We start from the raw sequence: 16,799 nt of genomic DNA, 5'->3' as shown, positions 1-16,799 counted from the left end.
TCCTAAATTTTTATAAATGCAATTTGTTGTTTAAAAATAAAGTTAAAACACAAAAGGAGATTAAATTGAAAAAAAAACCATAATTTTAAGGTTATTAATTTCTGGATGAACATAAAGATTTTTAAATGTTAGATATAATTCACTACACCGCAGTTATTATTCTTATTCATGTTCAAATTTTCTCAACTCTTTCCAGTGGGAGACTATTTAAAGTTGGCTCCTGAGCTCTTTTGACACAGCCAAGTGGTCTTTCACATGTTCTCACTTTCTGGCATGACAGGATATTTTAGGCTGATTTTGCTTCCAACCCAGAATCAGCCATTATTCCAAGGGACTCAAATTCATTTTAGTGGGAAATATATTTTAAGACTAGATTCTGGACACTTGGACATACTCGTTATTTTGGGACCAGTAATAGTGGACAGATATAAGAAATAGGTATGTTTTAAATATTCTATTTTGACATAATTCAGGCTTACAAAAAAAGTTGAGAAAAGAAAAAAAAGTTTCTGTATACCTTTCATCCAGATTGTCCAAGTGTTGTTAATGTAATAATGTCAACATTGTTGGTTAATATTTTGCTTTTATCATTATCCTTCTTTTTCATATTTATATATAAAATTTCCCCAGAACCATTTGAAGGTAAGTTGCAGATATGAGACCCTTTACCCTAAACACTTCAGGGTGTTATTTCCTCAAAAGAAGGACATTTTCTTATGTGGCTACAGTATAATTATCAAAACCAGTAATTAACATAAATACAATACTAATATAACAACCTTGTTTAAATTTCCTCAATTATTTGAATAAAGTTGCTCATGGCAATAGAGAATCCTAGATCAGATATGGCATTCAATTGTCATGGCCTTCTTGTTGTTGCCCAACCTTCTTTAATGTAGAACGGTTCTCAGTATTTGACATTTATGACCTTGACATTTTTTGAAAATATGGGTCAGTTGTTTTTTCAGGAGGTCCCTCAATTTGTCTTTTTCCAATGTTTCCTATGATTATAGTCAAATCATGAATTTTTGGCAAGAATGACACAGAAGTGGTGTATTCCTTTCATATCAAAAGGCACATGATGCTGATTTATCTCATCACAGGTGATATTAACCTTGGCCACTTGGTTAAGGTGATGTCTTTCATGTTTCTCCATGGTAAAGCTGCTACTTCTCTCTTGTTAATTATTAAGTATCTTCTAGGGAGTAACTCTGAAACTATGTAGATAATCCATAATTCATCAAAATTTCACCTACTAATTTCAACATCCTTTGCTGACCCTTCCCTGCATCAATTACTATGATGGCTGCCAATTTGTGATTTTCTAATTTCACCATTCCTTCCAAATTTATTTGTTGGTACTCTACTGTGAGAAAGAGCTTCCCCCTCACTTCCATTTGTGTATGTATATATGTATATACATAAGTGTATCAGAATGGGCTTGCGGATTATTATTTTATTCAATGGACTAAAACATATTAGTATCATTATTTTTAGGTTTTTAAAAAGTTCCTAGAAGGAGCTCCTACAAATAGTCTCCTGTGTCTTTTTGAAATGTTCCCTCATTCTTTGATTGCATCTTTACTTCCTGACACTAAAAGATAATCCAGACACAGTGCATACTTTCTTAGCTGCAGCCTTAGATTCAGCCATTTCTCCAAAGAGCCCTGGTTCCTTTTAATAGAGAATGATATTTTAAAAACAATACCTGCTCTCTAGTTGTGCTTAGTGCCAGTGGAGAGTATATTATACTGAACTAATGAATCATTGAACATTATATCAAAAACTAATGATGTACTATACTTTGGCTAATTGAATTTAAATAAAAAAATAAACAGGAATTATTTTTTTTCTTTTTCAAGTTTTTATTAAATTCCAGTTAATTAACATAGAGTATAAATTAATTTTGGGTGTAGAATTTAGTGATTCATCAAAAAAAATATGAGTTCTTAATGATACTTCCACTTCAAAACAGGATTATAGGGTTTTTACTTAATATTCATCCTACATTTGTATTTCCTTTCCCTTATGCCAAAAATTCTGGTTCTTAAGGATATCAACATAATTATTTCTTTGCTATATCACACAAAGCATAGACAATAATCTCTTCATAAAAATGCCAACACTATCCATCAATGACACGATTTCCAAAAACAGCTTAAGAGTGTACTGCTGTTCCCTCTGTCCTTAGGGAACAGAGAATAATCAGATCACTGAGCTTATAATTAATGACTTGGAGTAATTCATCTCAGTGTGCTTGCACCACCAACCTGAAACACAGTTGTGCTGATTTGTTTCACTTTGCTTTTGATTATTAAAAATTACTGTTTCGGGGGCGCCTGGGTGGCACAGCAGTTAAGCGTCTGCCTTCGGCTCAGGGCGTGATCCTGGAGTTATGGGATCGAGCCCCATATCAGGCTCCTCCGCTGTGAGCCTGCTTCTTCCTCTCCCACTCCCCCTGCTTGTGTTCCCTCTCTCGCTGGCTGTCTCTATCTCTGTCGCATAAATAAATAAAATCTTTTTAAAAAATTACTGTTTCAAGATTTTGTCTTAAAATTATATATTTAAGTGGTCCCAAGTGCATATACATTCAAAGTTCTAAGGAATCAAGCCTCTATCCCTATCCTCTCCTCTCTACACCTTCCTATAGGTAACTTTTAAAAAACAATTGTGTGTGTGTGTGTGTGTGTGTGTCTGTGTGTGTGTGTGTGTGTGTTTTACAGCATGACAGATTTTGCTCTTGTTATTTTGGCTTTAATATAAGCAAATATGTATCTACATTTTCATTATACTTACTCAGATAAATGGTAGCACACTTATAAACATATCTCCTCTTCTTGACTCTTTCACTTAAGAATATATCCTGGGAATTACTCTGAAGTCTCTATAGAGATATTCTTTCGTTTTTACAGCTATATAATATTCTATTGTGTGGAGGTACTATAATGTAGCCAGTATTTTTCTTTTAATGGTCATTTAGCTGTTTTAAATTTTTGCTATTACAATAGCACGGTAAGGTGTAACCTCATGCATAAGTCTTTTTATATTTTTGTCAGTGTGTCTTTGGAATAGACTCAAGGAACTAGGATCATTTGTTCAAAAAGTATTGCACATAAAGCTTTTTAAATATTGAAAATTTTCCCTGCATAACGTTTTTACCATTTTGCATTCTCACCAGTAATGTCTGAAAGTGTCTATTTCTTCACAGCCTCACCAACAGAGTATTTTAATTAACTTGGGGATTTTTAAAAATCTGGTAGATAAGCAGTGGTGTTTAATCTGCATTTCTCTTATTCTGAATGAGGCGCCTAGCATCTTTTAATATGATTAAGAAACATTTTCTTTTTTTTTTTCTGTGAACAATCTATTCATATGGCTCATTTTTAGTGGAATTTAGGCCTTTTATTCTCTATTATTAGAAGTGTCCTATAATTAGGGTTATTAAGGTTTGCCTGTGATGTAAACTGCAAATATTTTTCCTTGATTGTCACTTTTCGCATTGCATTTTTGAGAGATAGGCTTTTAAGATAAAACATGAAAATAATTACACTGGTGGTCTCCCTTAATATTAGGACTATTGCTTGTTATAAATCAAACATATGACCAACACAAGATATTAAGCAGTTTTATGGATTTTTCTCTACTGCCGAAAATACATGATATGCATGTAGGTGGTCACATGTGGGTGGGCAAGAGATTCTGGAACACAGAAACAAGACAGAGGATCATAACAGTGTAAGTATGCTCTAAATCCCAAAACCATTCGCCAAATAATCAGACAGACATGCACGTGCACACACATATTCTTTCTCTCTCTCTCTCTCTCTCACACACACACACACACACACACACACACACACGGAATGCAATCCAGATTTGTTTGCCTGGGGAGAAATGAATAGAAATGGAAAGTCAACAGCAAAACAAATCTATCTGGTGAAAAAATATCTTATCTTTGAAGGAGTTAAGTTTTCAGTCCTTCCATCGGTATACTTAGTGGGGGCAATCATCAGGTGGCTAGAAAGCCCATGGCATGTTATGTCTGTACCAGATTATGTTGCTCACATCAGATAGCCAGTCTGAAATAATAAAAAATAGTCTTCCTTTGAGCTTCTTACTTCTTAGTGAGGCAACATAACATAGTATTTAAGAAAATGGGTTTTGGAGTTAAATTCGCACTCAAATCTGAGTTCTACAGTATATTATCTATATCTGTAAATTCATACAAGTTAAAAAACTCCATGGGCTTCAACTATCCTGTGTGTAGAATGGACATGAGAGCTTCCTCATAGGGCTCTTGCAAATGTTAGTAAGAAAGTGTACTTCAGACACCTGGCACAGTACCTGTCATATTGTATGCTTGATAAATACAATCCATTATTATGTACCTCGTTAGTCTTTTGCATGGTTTCATATATACTTAACTTCCATGTTGAAACATTATTTGTGAGCATGAACACTACACTGTCTACCTCCCTTTCTAGATTTCCATCATATTAGAACTAGATCTCTTAATATAATAAAATAACTCAAAGAAAATATCTTCATAGTAGGAAATATAGTAAAAGGCCACAAAAAGTGAAACTGGACCAAAGAAATGGAACCTATTTAGTTCTGGTTCCTACACAATGATTTCCCAAAGGCTTAGTGCACACTTCATAGGCACTGTGAACAAAGAGTTTCTAATAAAGACAGTAATTATTAATTGAGTGATTATTCTGCACCATGCACCTGTAATAGGAACTATACTGGCATAATCCACTGGAGAGACTACGAGTATAGACTTTGGAGTATAAACAGTCTGGGTTTGAGTTCCAGTTCTTCCATTTACTGTGGACAAAGGAGAACTTCTGAAACTCTAAGAGCTCCTATTTTTCCATCTATTAGACTGATAACTAACAGAAACTATATCATATACATGACATAATTGTTAAAAGCATGGGCTCTGAGTTAATGTCCTGAGGTTAATGTCCTGAGTCTGTGTCCCACTTCTATTTTCAATTAATGTAACTTCTGATAGGCTTATTAACATCTCTGCATTACAATTTTGTCATTCGTCAAATGGGAATAATAGCACCTAATTTCACAGGGTATTAGTAAATATTAAATAAGATATTGCAGGTAAATAATTTAGAACACTGCCTGGCATGTAGTAAGTTCTCAACAAATATATTTTTTCATTAGGATACAACGGTGTAATCTATAAAAAATGCTTAGCTCAAGGTCTAGAATATAGCATGCACTAAATAGTTCGTTATTATTATATCCATTTTTATATAATTACACCTATTTAAAGATTCAAGGACTAGAAACTCAAGCTGTCATTCAATAGTTAACAAAAGTTAGTTAAATGAGTTGTCTAAATGATGTGTTGTCTAAAAGAGATGCAAACTGTCTATAACCCTAAAATGTAACTCTCTAAAATGTATCTTTTACTTAAGCCAGAACACCACACGAAGCACTGTCCTATACCCCACTATTTGTGACTTCCTGTGGAATTGTTCCAACTAAACTTTGCTTTTTCATTATGACATCTGTCTAGGTCAGCAGACATTATTCAAAGAACTCCTATGAAACTAATGATCTTATTTACTGTAAGAATATATTGTTTTAAACTACAGTAAAACAAATGAACCTCCTAAGCCATTTTTAAGTATATAATTCAGTAATGCTAAGTACATTCACAATGCTGTCCAAACCAATGTTGATGTGGACCTCTTTCATCTTGTGAAACTGAAGCCCTATACCCATTGAACAACTCCCATGTCCCACTCCCCCTTGTCCCTGGCAACTATCATTGTATTTTCTGTTTCTATGAATTTGACTATTATAGACACCTCGTATCACTGGAATCAAACAGCATATGCCTTTCTGTGACTTTTTTTTCACTTAGCATAATGTCCTCAAGGTCCATTCACGTTGTAACATATGACAAGATCTCCTTCCTGTTTAAGGCTGAATAATATTCCACTGTATGTGTATATCACATTTTGTTTATCTATTCATCCATCAGTGGACACTTGGTTGCTTGCTTCCACCTTTTAGCTATTGTGAATAAGGCTACAATGAACATGGATGTGCAAATACATCTTCCAGATCCTGCTTTCAATTCTTTTGGATATGTACCTAGAAATAGGATTGCTGGATATTCTGGTAATTTTATCTCTAATGTTCTTAAGAACTGCCATGCTGTCTTCCATAGTGACGGAACCCTTTTACATTCCCACCAACAGTGTGCAAAGATTCCATTTTCTCTACATCCTCACCAACACTTATTATTTTCTGGGGTTTGAGATGGTATCTCATTGTGGTTTTGATTTCCATCACTCTAATGATTAGTGACATGTGGATCTTATTATATATTTGCTGGCCATTTGTATATCATCTTTGGAGAAATGTCTATGCAAGTTCTTTGCCCATTTTCAAATCAGGTTATTTGTTTTGTTGTTGAATTGAAGGAGTTCTTTATATATTCTGGATCTTAACCTCTTGTTATATATATATTATATATACATATATAATATATATATATGATTTGCAAATATTCCTCATAATCTGGAAGTTATTTTTGCACTCTGTTGATTATATCCTTTGGTGCACAGAAGCATAAAAATTTTTTAAGTATATTATTGATGCATTATATGTATCCACTTCATGAGCATAAATGGGGGATATTCTTCTTAAGAATCATTAGTAGGAATAGTTTTCCCGTGAACAACTGGTTTGCTATGATCCTATGAGTGGTGATGATAGCAAGTGACAAAAAACTCAATTGTGGCTCAACTAGAGTTGATGATATTGAGCCTCAAGACTGCACATTGCGCAGGGGACATATATTTCCTATGCTCTGTTCCCTTTGAAATGATTTTCCCAAATATTCCTTTTAAATGTTTTATATTTTAGATATTTTAGCAATCTGCCTGAAATTATTTTTGAGTGGTAGAGTAATTGATGTTATTTTCAATAGTTACTAAAACCATACATTTCACAGAGAAGGAGACTAAAGCCCAGCATCTACAAATAACTTTCCACATAATTAGTAAATAGCAGGAGCCAAGGTTCAAACCAAGGTTTACTCTGTGGATTTTTCCAAAATATCAAGCAATTTCTTTAAGCAGTGAACAAAAATTTCCATAATATGAGACAAGAAGTGTCATTTGTGATGTGGTTGCTATATCCTCTAAGAACTCAGAGGAGGTGAGATCACTTTCTGCAAGAGTGATCAGGGAAGGCTGGAACTTGAAAAATGGAAACGTTAGAGAGAGGGGAGGGGATGACAATGAGCAAAAATGTGGAAATAAACAAAAAATACAACTTAGAAGTACTGTAGTGTAGCTGCCTTATACTATTCCTTGTTGAGCAGAAAACAGACTCTGAATAGAGAAAAAGAGGGAAGTAAAGCAAAAAATACAGATTTTAGTGACAAAATGGAGACTGTTTATTCTGGTGTTAGAAATTTGGATTTAATCTGAAGTAGCAGGGAGTCATGGAAAATTTTTAGCAAGATTATCTAAGTTTTCCTAGAACCAGAGGCTAAAAATGTGATATATTCATAGGGTCTCTCAAGTGAACCTGTAAGAGAGTAAAGGAAGCAGAAGATAGGGGAAGAAACTAGGCAAATACTGGGGTTCGGGTAAAGTCTACCCACAGCCTGATCTCATAAGGAGCTCTGGAATATAAATGACAAGTCAGGGTCTTATTTCAAGTCAGTCACTGGCTGAGCGCCAACCCAGGCATCTCTGGGCAGGATGGCTCCCAATGGACTGAAGGAATCCTCAGGAAAAGAGTGAGCCCATAAGCACCCAAACCTCATAGCATTTAAAGTATTGGTCACACTGCCCCCGCGACGGAAACTGAGCAGGCACCAACCATGTCTACTATATGGCATTTTGAAGGATGAGCTGGAATGGTAGCAGCCTGAAGAATTAGATACAGATATGAAAGGTAATACTATCTGAACCTGAATAGTGGCTGTGAGGCAAAATGATAGCTTCCCCAGAATGTCCACATCCTAATCCCCAAACCTGGGAATATATTACATTAAATGGCAAAAGGGACTTAGCATGGTTAAGGTTAAAAATGTTAAGATTCGATTATCCAGATTAGCCAGGTGGCCCCAACCTAATCACACGATCCCACAAAAGCAGAAAGCTTTTCCTGGCTACAGTTAGGAAGAGATGAGATATTTCTAGTTTTGAAGATGTAGGAAAAGGGCCATGCACCAAGAAATAGGGCAGCCTCTAAGAGCTAGAAAAGGCAAGGAAACAGATTTCCCCTAGAACTTCAGGAAAGAATGCAACTTATGATATCTTGAATTAAGCCCAGGGAGACTCATGTTGAACTTCTACACTATAGAAACATAAGATAATAAATCTGCATTATTTGTTACAGCAGCAATGGGAAACCAATACAATGGCTAAGAAAAGAGGAAGGACAAGACTAATGATTAAGAAATTGATAGAACTCCTACAACTAAAAATAAAAGCCTTAAAACTAATATTAGCCTCTGCTTTATTTTATTGTTTCCATTTTAAGTAAAATTAATCATTCTTACTACCTTTATCAGAATTCACAAACTTTAAAAGCCACAGGAAAAAAAAATCATTTCAAAAAAATGACAATTGAATATAATTAGAATTGGACAGTAAATGATCAGTACCTATAAAGGTTAAGAAAAACAGATCTTTAGCAAACCCCCCAAATTTTTAATGGAAGATTAAAAGGATTAACTTAATTGATTTTATTATTACATTAAAGACATAGGTGTCAGGTCAACACAAGCTGTAAATCATTTTGTTTGGTTTTATTTTTAGTATCTGCCTGAGATTCATATTTTCTTACTGAGAAAAATGCAGGACTGTGAGCTTCATGGTCAGCAGAGAGCGCCATGGGGCCAACTCTCTCCTCAACCAAAGCTGCTTTCCAGGCAGGCAAAGAATAGTGGTTATGGCTCTGGCAGCCTGTGTTTGCCTTTTATTATCTGGAACTCTCAAAAAATTAGGTATGAGAATGGGAACATTTTCTTTACACTGACATAAGTAATTTTTAAATAAAAGTTTATTTATGACAATTATTGACATCTTCCCAACAAAAATTAAAAATATTAAATGTACAATAAATTTCAGTGACGTCCATGAAGTTTTCAAAAATATCAGGTAAGTAAATGAAAATTAGCAGTGTATGCAATTTAGTTAAATAGAAACTCCTCTCAGATAGTACTTGGAAGAGAGAGGGTTTTGGGGTATGGATGTGTCCTGAGGATGATACTTACTAATCAAGTATCATGGCATCCTCTAAGGGTGAAGGTGAAATCTATTTTCAGTTGAAAGAACGATTAGTATATTATTTAGCTCACCAAAAAGGTGCCAACTACTAGTCAGAATCCAGAAGAAAGGAAGGACAGGGCCAAGCAAAATCACGCAAGCTCATTTATGGCTCAGGCAGCCAGGGCTTTGCAGAATATATTGGAAGGAGCAAATGAACCTAGAAATAGAGATGATGAGGTCTTTGTACTTAAAGTGAAAACAGAATATAAATGCAAGAGCAGGAATTAAGAAATTTCTGCAAGTTGTAAGCAATGTCATGGTATAAGAAGGAGGCCAGCTGGGGCAAAGACAATGATGGACATACAGAGGAAGATGACGACTAGAAAATCAGGACAAAGCCAAGAGACCACATCTACCACTTTTTCTACTTGCTATTGTTTGTAGTCAAGATCCAGTTTTGCACAGAGTTAGTATAGATACAAATTAATTTTTAAATATTATGATGATTTATTAACTTATTTAACACTTAAAAGTATATTGATAAATTTTACTTATTATTTAGCTAAACAGAAATGTATTTTTATGGTACAAAATTCAAAGGTATAATCCTATTTGGAATAGAAGAGTACTAACTTCATTGTTTTTGTAAAAATAATACAATTATTACATTATAGTTTATTATTTTAAAATGTATTCACAGAATCCCATTTTTTTATACAATACTTTCTATCATTCTCTTTNATTGTTTGTAGTCAAGATCCAGTTTTGCACAGAGTTAGTATAGATACAAATTAATTTTTAAATATTATGATGGTTTATTAACTTATATTTAACACTTAAAAGTATATTGATAAATTTTACTTATTATTTAGCTAAACAGAAATGTATTTTTATGGTACAAAATTCAAAGGTATAATCCTATTTGGAATAGAAGAGTACTAACTTCATTGTTTTTGTAAAAATAATACAATTATTACATTATAGTTTATTATTTTAAAATGTATTCACAGAATCCCATTTTTTTATACAATACTTTCTATCATTCTCTTTCTATCTATGTATCTAGCCACCAAGCCGGCTGTACGTAATATATCTTCTGTTTAGAGAGATATTTGGGTCAACATTCACCAAATATTAATGGCTATTTCTCGGTGCTTTGCCCTTTTACAACTATATATCTGAGGTCAGATTTTTTTCAGCTGAAACAACATATCATAACACACTGAGTGCAGAAGTAGTTATGAAAATTCAGAAGTTTCCAATTAAGCCAGGCACTTAAAGAGACTTTCAAAAATATAAATAATGTAATGTTCTCAAAAATACCTTGTTTTGGCAAATAAAGTATTTTTCATAAACAATGTTATCTTTGTCAATATGATGGTTTTATCACTATTTTTAAAATAAACAATGTGTAAATTTTTTAGCAGTCTTAATTTCTTACATGGTAAATATCGATAAATGATTATAATCTACACAAACCAAAGCCTCTTGAGGCCCTCTGTCATAAGAGTGTAGAGGGGTCCTGAGACAAAACAAAACAAAACAAAAATGAGAATTTCTATCCCAATGACTCCTAAATGTATAACTAAATCAGTCTCTCATGAGTAATAGGGCATATAAATATGCTTAATAGACAACTCAAAATAAACAAGCCAAAAGATAACCCTTAATGCTACTGCAATCTGCCTAATCTGCTTTCCCCCAGTTTTTCCAATTTTGGTAAATGGCACTACAGTTTACCTCATTGTTCATCTCCCAAACCTAGGAATCATCACTGACTGATATCTTCTACAACTCCCCACATCAGATACACTTAACAAGTTCTACTGACACTACTGTTAAAATATATTCCTAATTATGTCACTTCTCACCACCTTCCTAACTATCACCCCAGTGAAGGCACCATCATATTCTCTTCACATCTTGGAATTTAAAAACAAAACAATACAAGCTTACTGAGTAAGGTTTCCAAAGGATAGCTATAGAAAAGCACAAGTGTCTTCCTTATCCTCATCTTCACCATCACACAGAAGAAATACTTTACATAATACAAATATTATTAGTTTCTTTTTTTAGTGCAGTGATTCAGTGATTCCGTTTTCTCTAACCGAATTCTAAAACTCCTGACTCCAAAGAGCAGGTGATATATATACTTCATGAAATAACTTTCATAAAACAATCAAAGCATGCTACTGAAAGTTTTGAAAAGTTAACACCAAATAAATTATATTTGAACACTTTATGTTTCAGAAAGTCTTTCATTTAGACAGTGAATTAAAATGTAAATTCTATTATTTTCTTTCAACTTACCTTATCGAGTTCATCTGAAATTGCAATACCTGGGATTCAAAAGAGATGTATAAAGAAGTTTTAGAAGCAGCCTTTAACAATCTGATGTTAGAAACAAAAACAAAAGTCCTATTTGTAAAATTAGTACATTTTCCATTCTATTTTTGGCTTTTATTAGTGCTTCAAAATAATGTGGTATATCCTTTCTACAAACAAAACAAATTAGGAATTTAAGTCAACTATAACAGCATGAACTGCCGAAATAGCGCAAAAGTGCAACAAAAACAAAACAAGTACCATACTGCTTGCAGATTGTTAAACGCAGAGCAAACATGCAAAGACAAGTGTAGAGATGTTGTCTTTATGTTATAATGACAATCAAGTACAGCTTAGCATGTTACAATTTTGTTCCTTCTGAAGAATTGATTTAGACTCCTAGAGTGATAAAATATTACAGCAGAATAGTGGTCGGAGATCATTTATTTTAATTCCCTTACTCTACAGCTGAAAACACAGACAACAGAGCTTAAGGAATTTGCCCTACATTCCCTTAGGTTGACAGCTTCTTGAGCCAATGGATAAATGATTCCTCCTCACAGGTTTGCCTTCAAACCATTCACACATTTCTCATTGTATATCAGTCTAATTTCTGTCTTTACTATTCCTCCAAAATTGGTCTAAGTCAGCAAAAAGTTTTAGTCCTTTATTTATCTGTGATAATAGATTCTTTTAACTTCATTCTCCTCCTTGAAATGCTGCCCTCTCTCTTCATTCCCTGTCTTCTTCACAGGAATCCTCTTCTTTGGGGGTAGGGAGTCCTTCCCTGAAATGCTTAGGGTTCTTTGCTGAGCTGTCTTTTCTTTTCACTAATACACTTCCCATGGTAATCTAACTCATACCAGTGACATTTTTATTTCTCTATATGGTGATGACCAGTGAATCTTTACCACCAGCATAGACCTTCTTCCTGAGCTGGTTGCTGAGTCCTTGTGGGCATTTCAATCTCGACATATGAGGTTAAAAACATCATCCTCCCATCTCCCCTCACTTCTTTTTTTGAACAGTGGTGTGCCTAAGGCTGAACATACTGGCCAGGCACAGGAGCAGGTGCAGCCAGCCCTCAGGTTTGAGGCATGGGGTAAAGGGAAGCTGGTGTCAAACCCCAGTGTAGGATGGGCCAAGAGACAAGGAAAGTTCTAAGGTTTGAAGTCAAAGGAAACCCAGAGAAAATAAAAACAGATTGAAGCCAATGTTCAACAGGCTATAAATAAAGCCCAAGAAAGAATGAGCTGGGTTGGAAAAAAGAACCTGAAAACAGTAGCAAGAAAATAAGTCTGAGTAAAAATCCCCTCACCTGATCAGGCAGAATGTCTGTACTTTGTTGCTTGTTATATATTATTTCGCTCTCCACTGACCTAGTAAGTCAATTATACGCAAAGCAGAAAAAGATGCCCTACTTCATCTCAGTAAGTGGCACGGCATTTCCCCTTGTAGATAAAACTAAAACACAAGTGTATTTGAGACACATTCTTCAATGCAATACTCTATGAAATTCTTTTTTGGTAAAAGTTATTGTAACTAAGAATTATTATGTGTCACTACGCTAACAGAGAGTCTAGCTACCGCTGTTGGGATTTTGGGAGACCTAACCAAACAATGATTCAAGGACTTGCTGTGTTATAAAGACAGCTCCTTCAAACAACTCAAGGAGAGAAGACTTCAGGGACGAGCTGCACTGCAGCTGGGGTGTGTGGTGAACTCTGAGATACAGAGGTACTGCAGTAGGGGAGCGCATGCAGATGAATGAGGGGTCCCCAAGCTCCAGGCAATTATAAACATTTCTAAAGGCCTAACATAAGTCATACATTTATGAATGTTTGGGTTTAAAAAATATATACAAATATGAATGTCACTTAGAATGACTTTGATTTCAAGTTAATATAGTAATTTCAGAGTATCAAGTGTTTTATGTCACAGTCTATAGAAGATTTAAAATACATTATTCTGGTTTATAGAAGCCAAATATGGATTTTAAATGCTTGTATTTACATTGACTATAGTACTAAAGAAGTGTTCCTTTCCAATGAGTTCAAGATTAAAATTGAACATACGGTTTAAAAAAATATTTAAAAGACTTAATCTATTTTAAAGGAGAAAAAAGATACACACGACAAAACTCTCTTTCTCATCCAAAGTCATAAAACTTAGATATTTAGAATTAAATAATCCATGATTCAATTGACTGGGATTTCTTAAACCCTCCTGATTTTTTCAACTTTCTTCATTAATGCCATTGGCCCTGCAACGAGTTTTCTCATTCAAATGTTAGAAAGCGTTCAGTTGATCCTTAAATTTTTTCCCCTCATATTCTTGAAATCCATTATTCATAAATATAATAGTAATACTTCACCTATCTAGAATGTAGCCAAGAACTAGCAAGCCAAAAGGCCTTTGAACAGTGAGAATACATGGCACAGAGTACTTGCCTATCACTTATGAGCTAGCTCCTTGAGGCCTGTTTACTGTCCATTACTCTTGATTTTAGCACACATCAGGACCTTTTTTGCAAGACAAAGAAATATTTGCCAGTGGAGACTGGAGATAAAGAGAAGGTTGCTATGAAGAGATATTAAAGTGCAATGAAGTGACAGGTCCCAGAATAAACCTCAAACTAGCAACAGGAAACTTGGTTTGGGAAAGGAATTATGCCTTTAATTGTTCCAGGTGTTTGGTCTTTCATATTTTGTTCAAATACATATTATTATATTTTCCTAACATTTACATATTTTGATGACTTTGCCTAAGAAATTATCTAAACAAATCTCCACTCTATCATATATATAATTCTATCAGCTCCTTACTATTTATATCAAATTGCCTAGGAAATTTTTCACTTTTTGTTATTTCATTTTTAATCAAAGCGTAAACTGATTAAAAGCAGTTGAAAGAATGTTAAAGAAATGCTCCTTTACAGAAACGTGAAGCCATCGTGAGAACAATTCATACTGAGGAGCCAGGATTTTTCTCCTAGCGCCTAGCAGAGCATTCACAGCTATTCCCTGAGAGGAGATTCACAATTTTTGACCGTTTCATTAACTCTTAAAAGCCATCATACCTTAAGTTATATTTTTTAAGTTTATAGAAGCTGAGAAGAAGTAGGGAACAGAGACTAAAATACCCTGGAAAATATGCAAGAAGAAATATAGTGGGTTACTACAACACGTTATAAAGAAAGAAGACCCAGCGTTTAATTGGGACTCTCGATGCGTACTGGCACACACAGTCTTCCTAAAAGTCAAACCGAAGCCTTACAGAAAACACTGTCTTATCAGGGTAGCCAAAGAGGCTTGGCTTAGGGTAGCAGTGGGTGTCCAACTTATAGAAACTGGGGAAAATGATTTCCTTCAGAAACTAAGCTTCTCTTCTAGATCGAGAGGTCAGGGCTCCCACAGGCATGTCAGAGGTGGCTTCCTGATTCTGCTGTAGTGTGAGCCTATCTGGATGGATTCCGTTTGTGTTCTTCAGCTTATAGGCATTTCAATTTATTCCAATCTCCAAACAAGTTTCAATGGTATCAGAAATTTATGCCAAAACACAGTTCTCACATTCCCAAATTTGAGCTGTGCTCTATCAAGGAAGCAACAGCTATCTGCTTCACCAAGATGTGAATCTTCCCAGGTATTAGTTTAGCCTTAGAGTTCAAATTCAGTTGTAGCCACAAGAAATGGAAGTAGAAACTTTTCAAAAGTCTTTACAGCTTAGTCAGTGTAATTAATTTACAAGAGTAGGTCAGAAAATTCTATGGTATGAAATGGAGTGAGCTATTTCTCCAAAATTTGTTTCCCTATGGAAAAAATCCCAAACTGGCCCAAACTGGCTTGTGAGAACCAATTCTGCACATTTCTTTCCACCTTTTCATTCAGTACTAATTGGTAGTCTGAAATTAGCCATGTTGGGAGTATTTATACCATGGAAATTGGCAAATGCTACAAATTAGGGATTATTTTTTGAGTCAGTGTCCCAGCACACTACTGAGTAATGCATAGTGTTAAAGCAAATACCTATGTAACCATCACACGTATCAACAAATTGAAAGCTGCTGATACCTCAGACCTATCTCTGACCATTTGCCAATTAAAACACTCTTTAGATAGGTTGCTAACTGCTTTTAGAGCAAAGGGAATTCCTGCTACAAAGTGAGGGATTCTATCTTCAACTTGATTACCAAAGAACAAGGTTGGAAACATTTTCTGTAAGGAGTTAAATAATAAATACTTCAGGATTTTCAAGTCACATATGGTCTGTGTCATAGCCATATATTTCTTCTTCTTTTTTTAAACAACCTTTAACAATGTAATAAGAAACATGCTTATTTGCTCATGGCCACAAAGACAGACCACAGGCTAGATTTGGTCCCCTGGGCAGAGTTTGCTGGGTCTTTGTTCTAGAAACACATGCTAATTTTTATCCTTGATTAATTGACGCTTTCAGTCTTTGAAGGACACTTCCAAACCTTAAGGTTTTTATCAGGCCCTTATCCATCTCCTCACTGTAAAAAACTTAATCACTTTTAAAGGATTATCAGATTTAAACTCCCTGGATGTTATGACCCATCTCCCCTCTGAAACAAGCCATTTACACTGTTCTCTCTAACCTCAGAGGATGATATGTTCTTTCTCCTAGGAAGACCAATCTCCACACCTGGTCTTGACTCCATCCCCATCTACCTTCTCTGGTATTTGCTCCATCTATTATCTTCCTTCTCTGTCCTGAATCTGCAAGTTCTTTGTTTTTGGTTTCCTCTGATCACCCTAAAACCCATTACACATTTACATAGACACATTCATATTCCCTGTAATCTCCTCTCCTCTCCTCCTTCTTTCTCTCTCTCTCTCANATCTCTGACCATTTGCCAATTAAAACACTCTTTAGATAGGTTGCTAACTGCTTTTAGAGCAAAGGGAATTCCTGCTACAAAGTGAGGGATTCTATCTTCAACTTGATTACCAAAGAACAAGGTTGGAAACATTTTCTGTAAGGAGTTAAATAATAAATACTTCAGGATTTTCAAGTCACATATGGTCTGTGTCATAGCCATATATTTCTTCTTCTTTTTTTAAACAACCTTTAACAATGTAATAAGAAACATGCTTATTTGCTCATGGCCACAAAGACAGACCACAGGCTAGATTTGGTCCCCTGGGCAGAGTTTGCTGGGTCTTTGTTCTAGAAACACATGCTAAT

The 16,799-nt window shown here is 34.8% G+C and overlaps 1 protein-coding gene across 1 annotated transcript in view; it reads right to left on the bottom strand.

Annotated features, from left to right (window-relative positions):
* C9H8orf34 (chromosome 9 C8orf34 homolog) overlaps window positions 1–16,799 on the bottom strand; it is a 366,424-nt gene that overhangs the window by 246,026 nt on the left and 103,599 nt on the right. The window contains 1 exon segment of the mRNA XM_034668153.1: window positions 11,577–11,605. Coding sequence (XP_034524044.1) covers window positions 11,577–11,605 — 29 coding nt within the window.

Source organism: Ailuropoda melanoleuca, chromosome 9 (assembly GCF_002007445.2).
Source record: "Ailuropoda melanoleuca isolate Jingjing chromosome 9, ASM200744v2, whole genome shotgun sequence".
Lineage (NCBI taxonomy): Eukaryota > Metazoa > Chordata > Mammalia > Carnivora > Ursidae > Ailuropoda > Ailuropoda melanoleuca.
The sequence above is the reverse complement of the archived record's forward strand: the minus strand, read 5'-3'. Positions and strand labels throughout refer to the sequence as shown.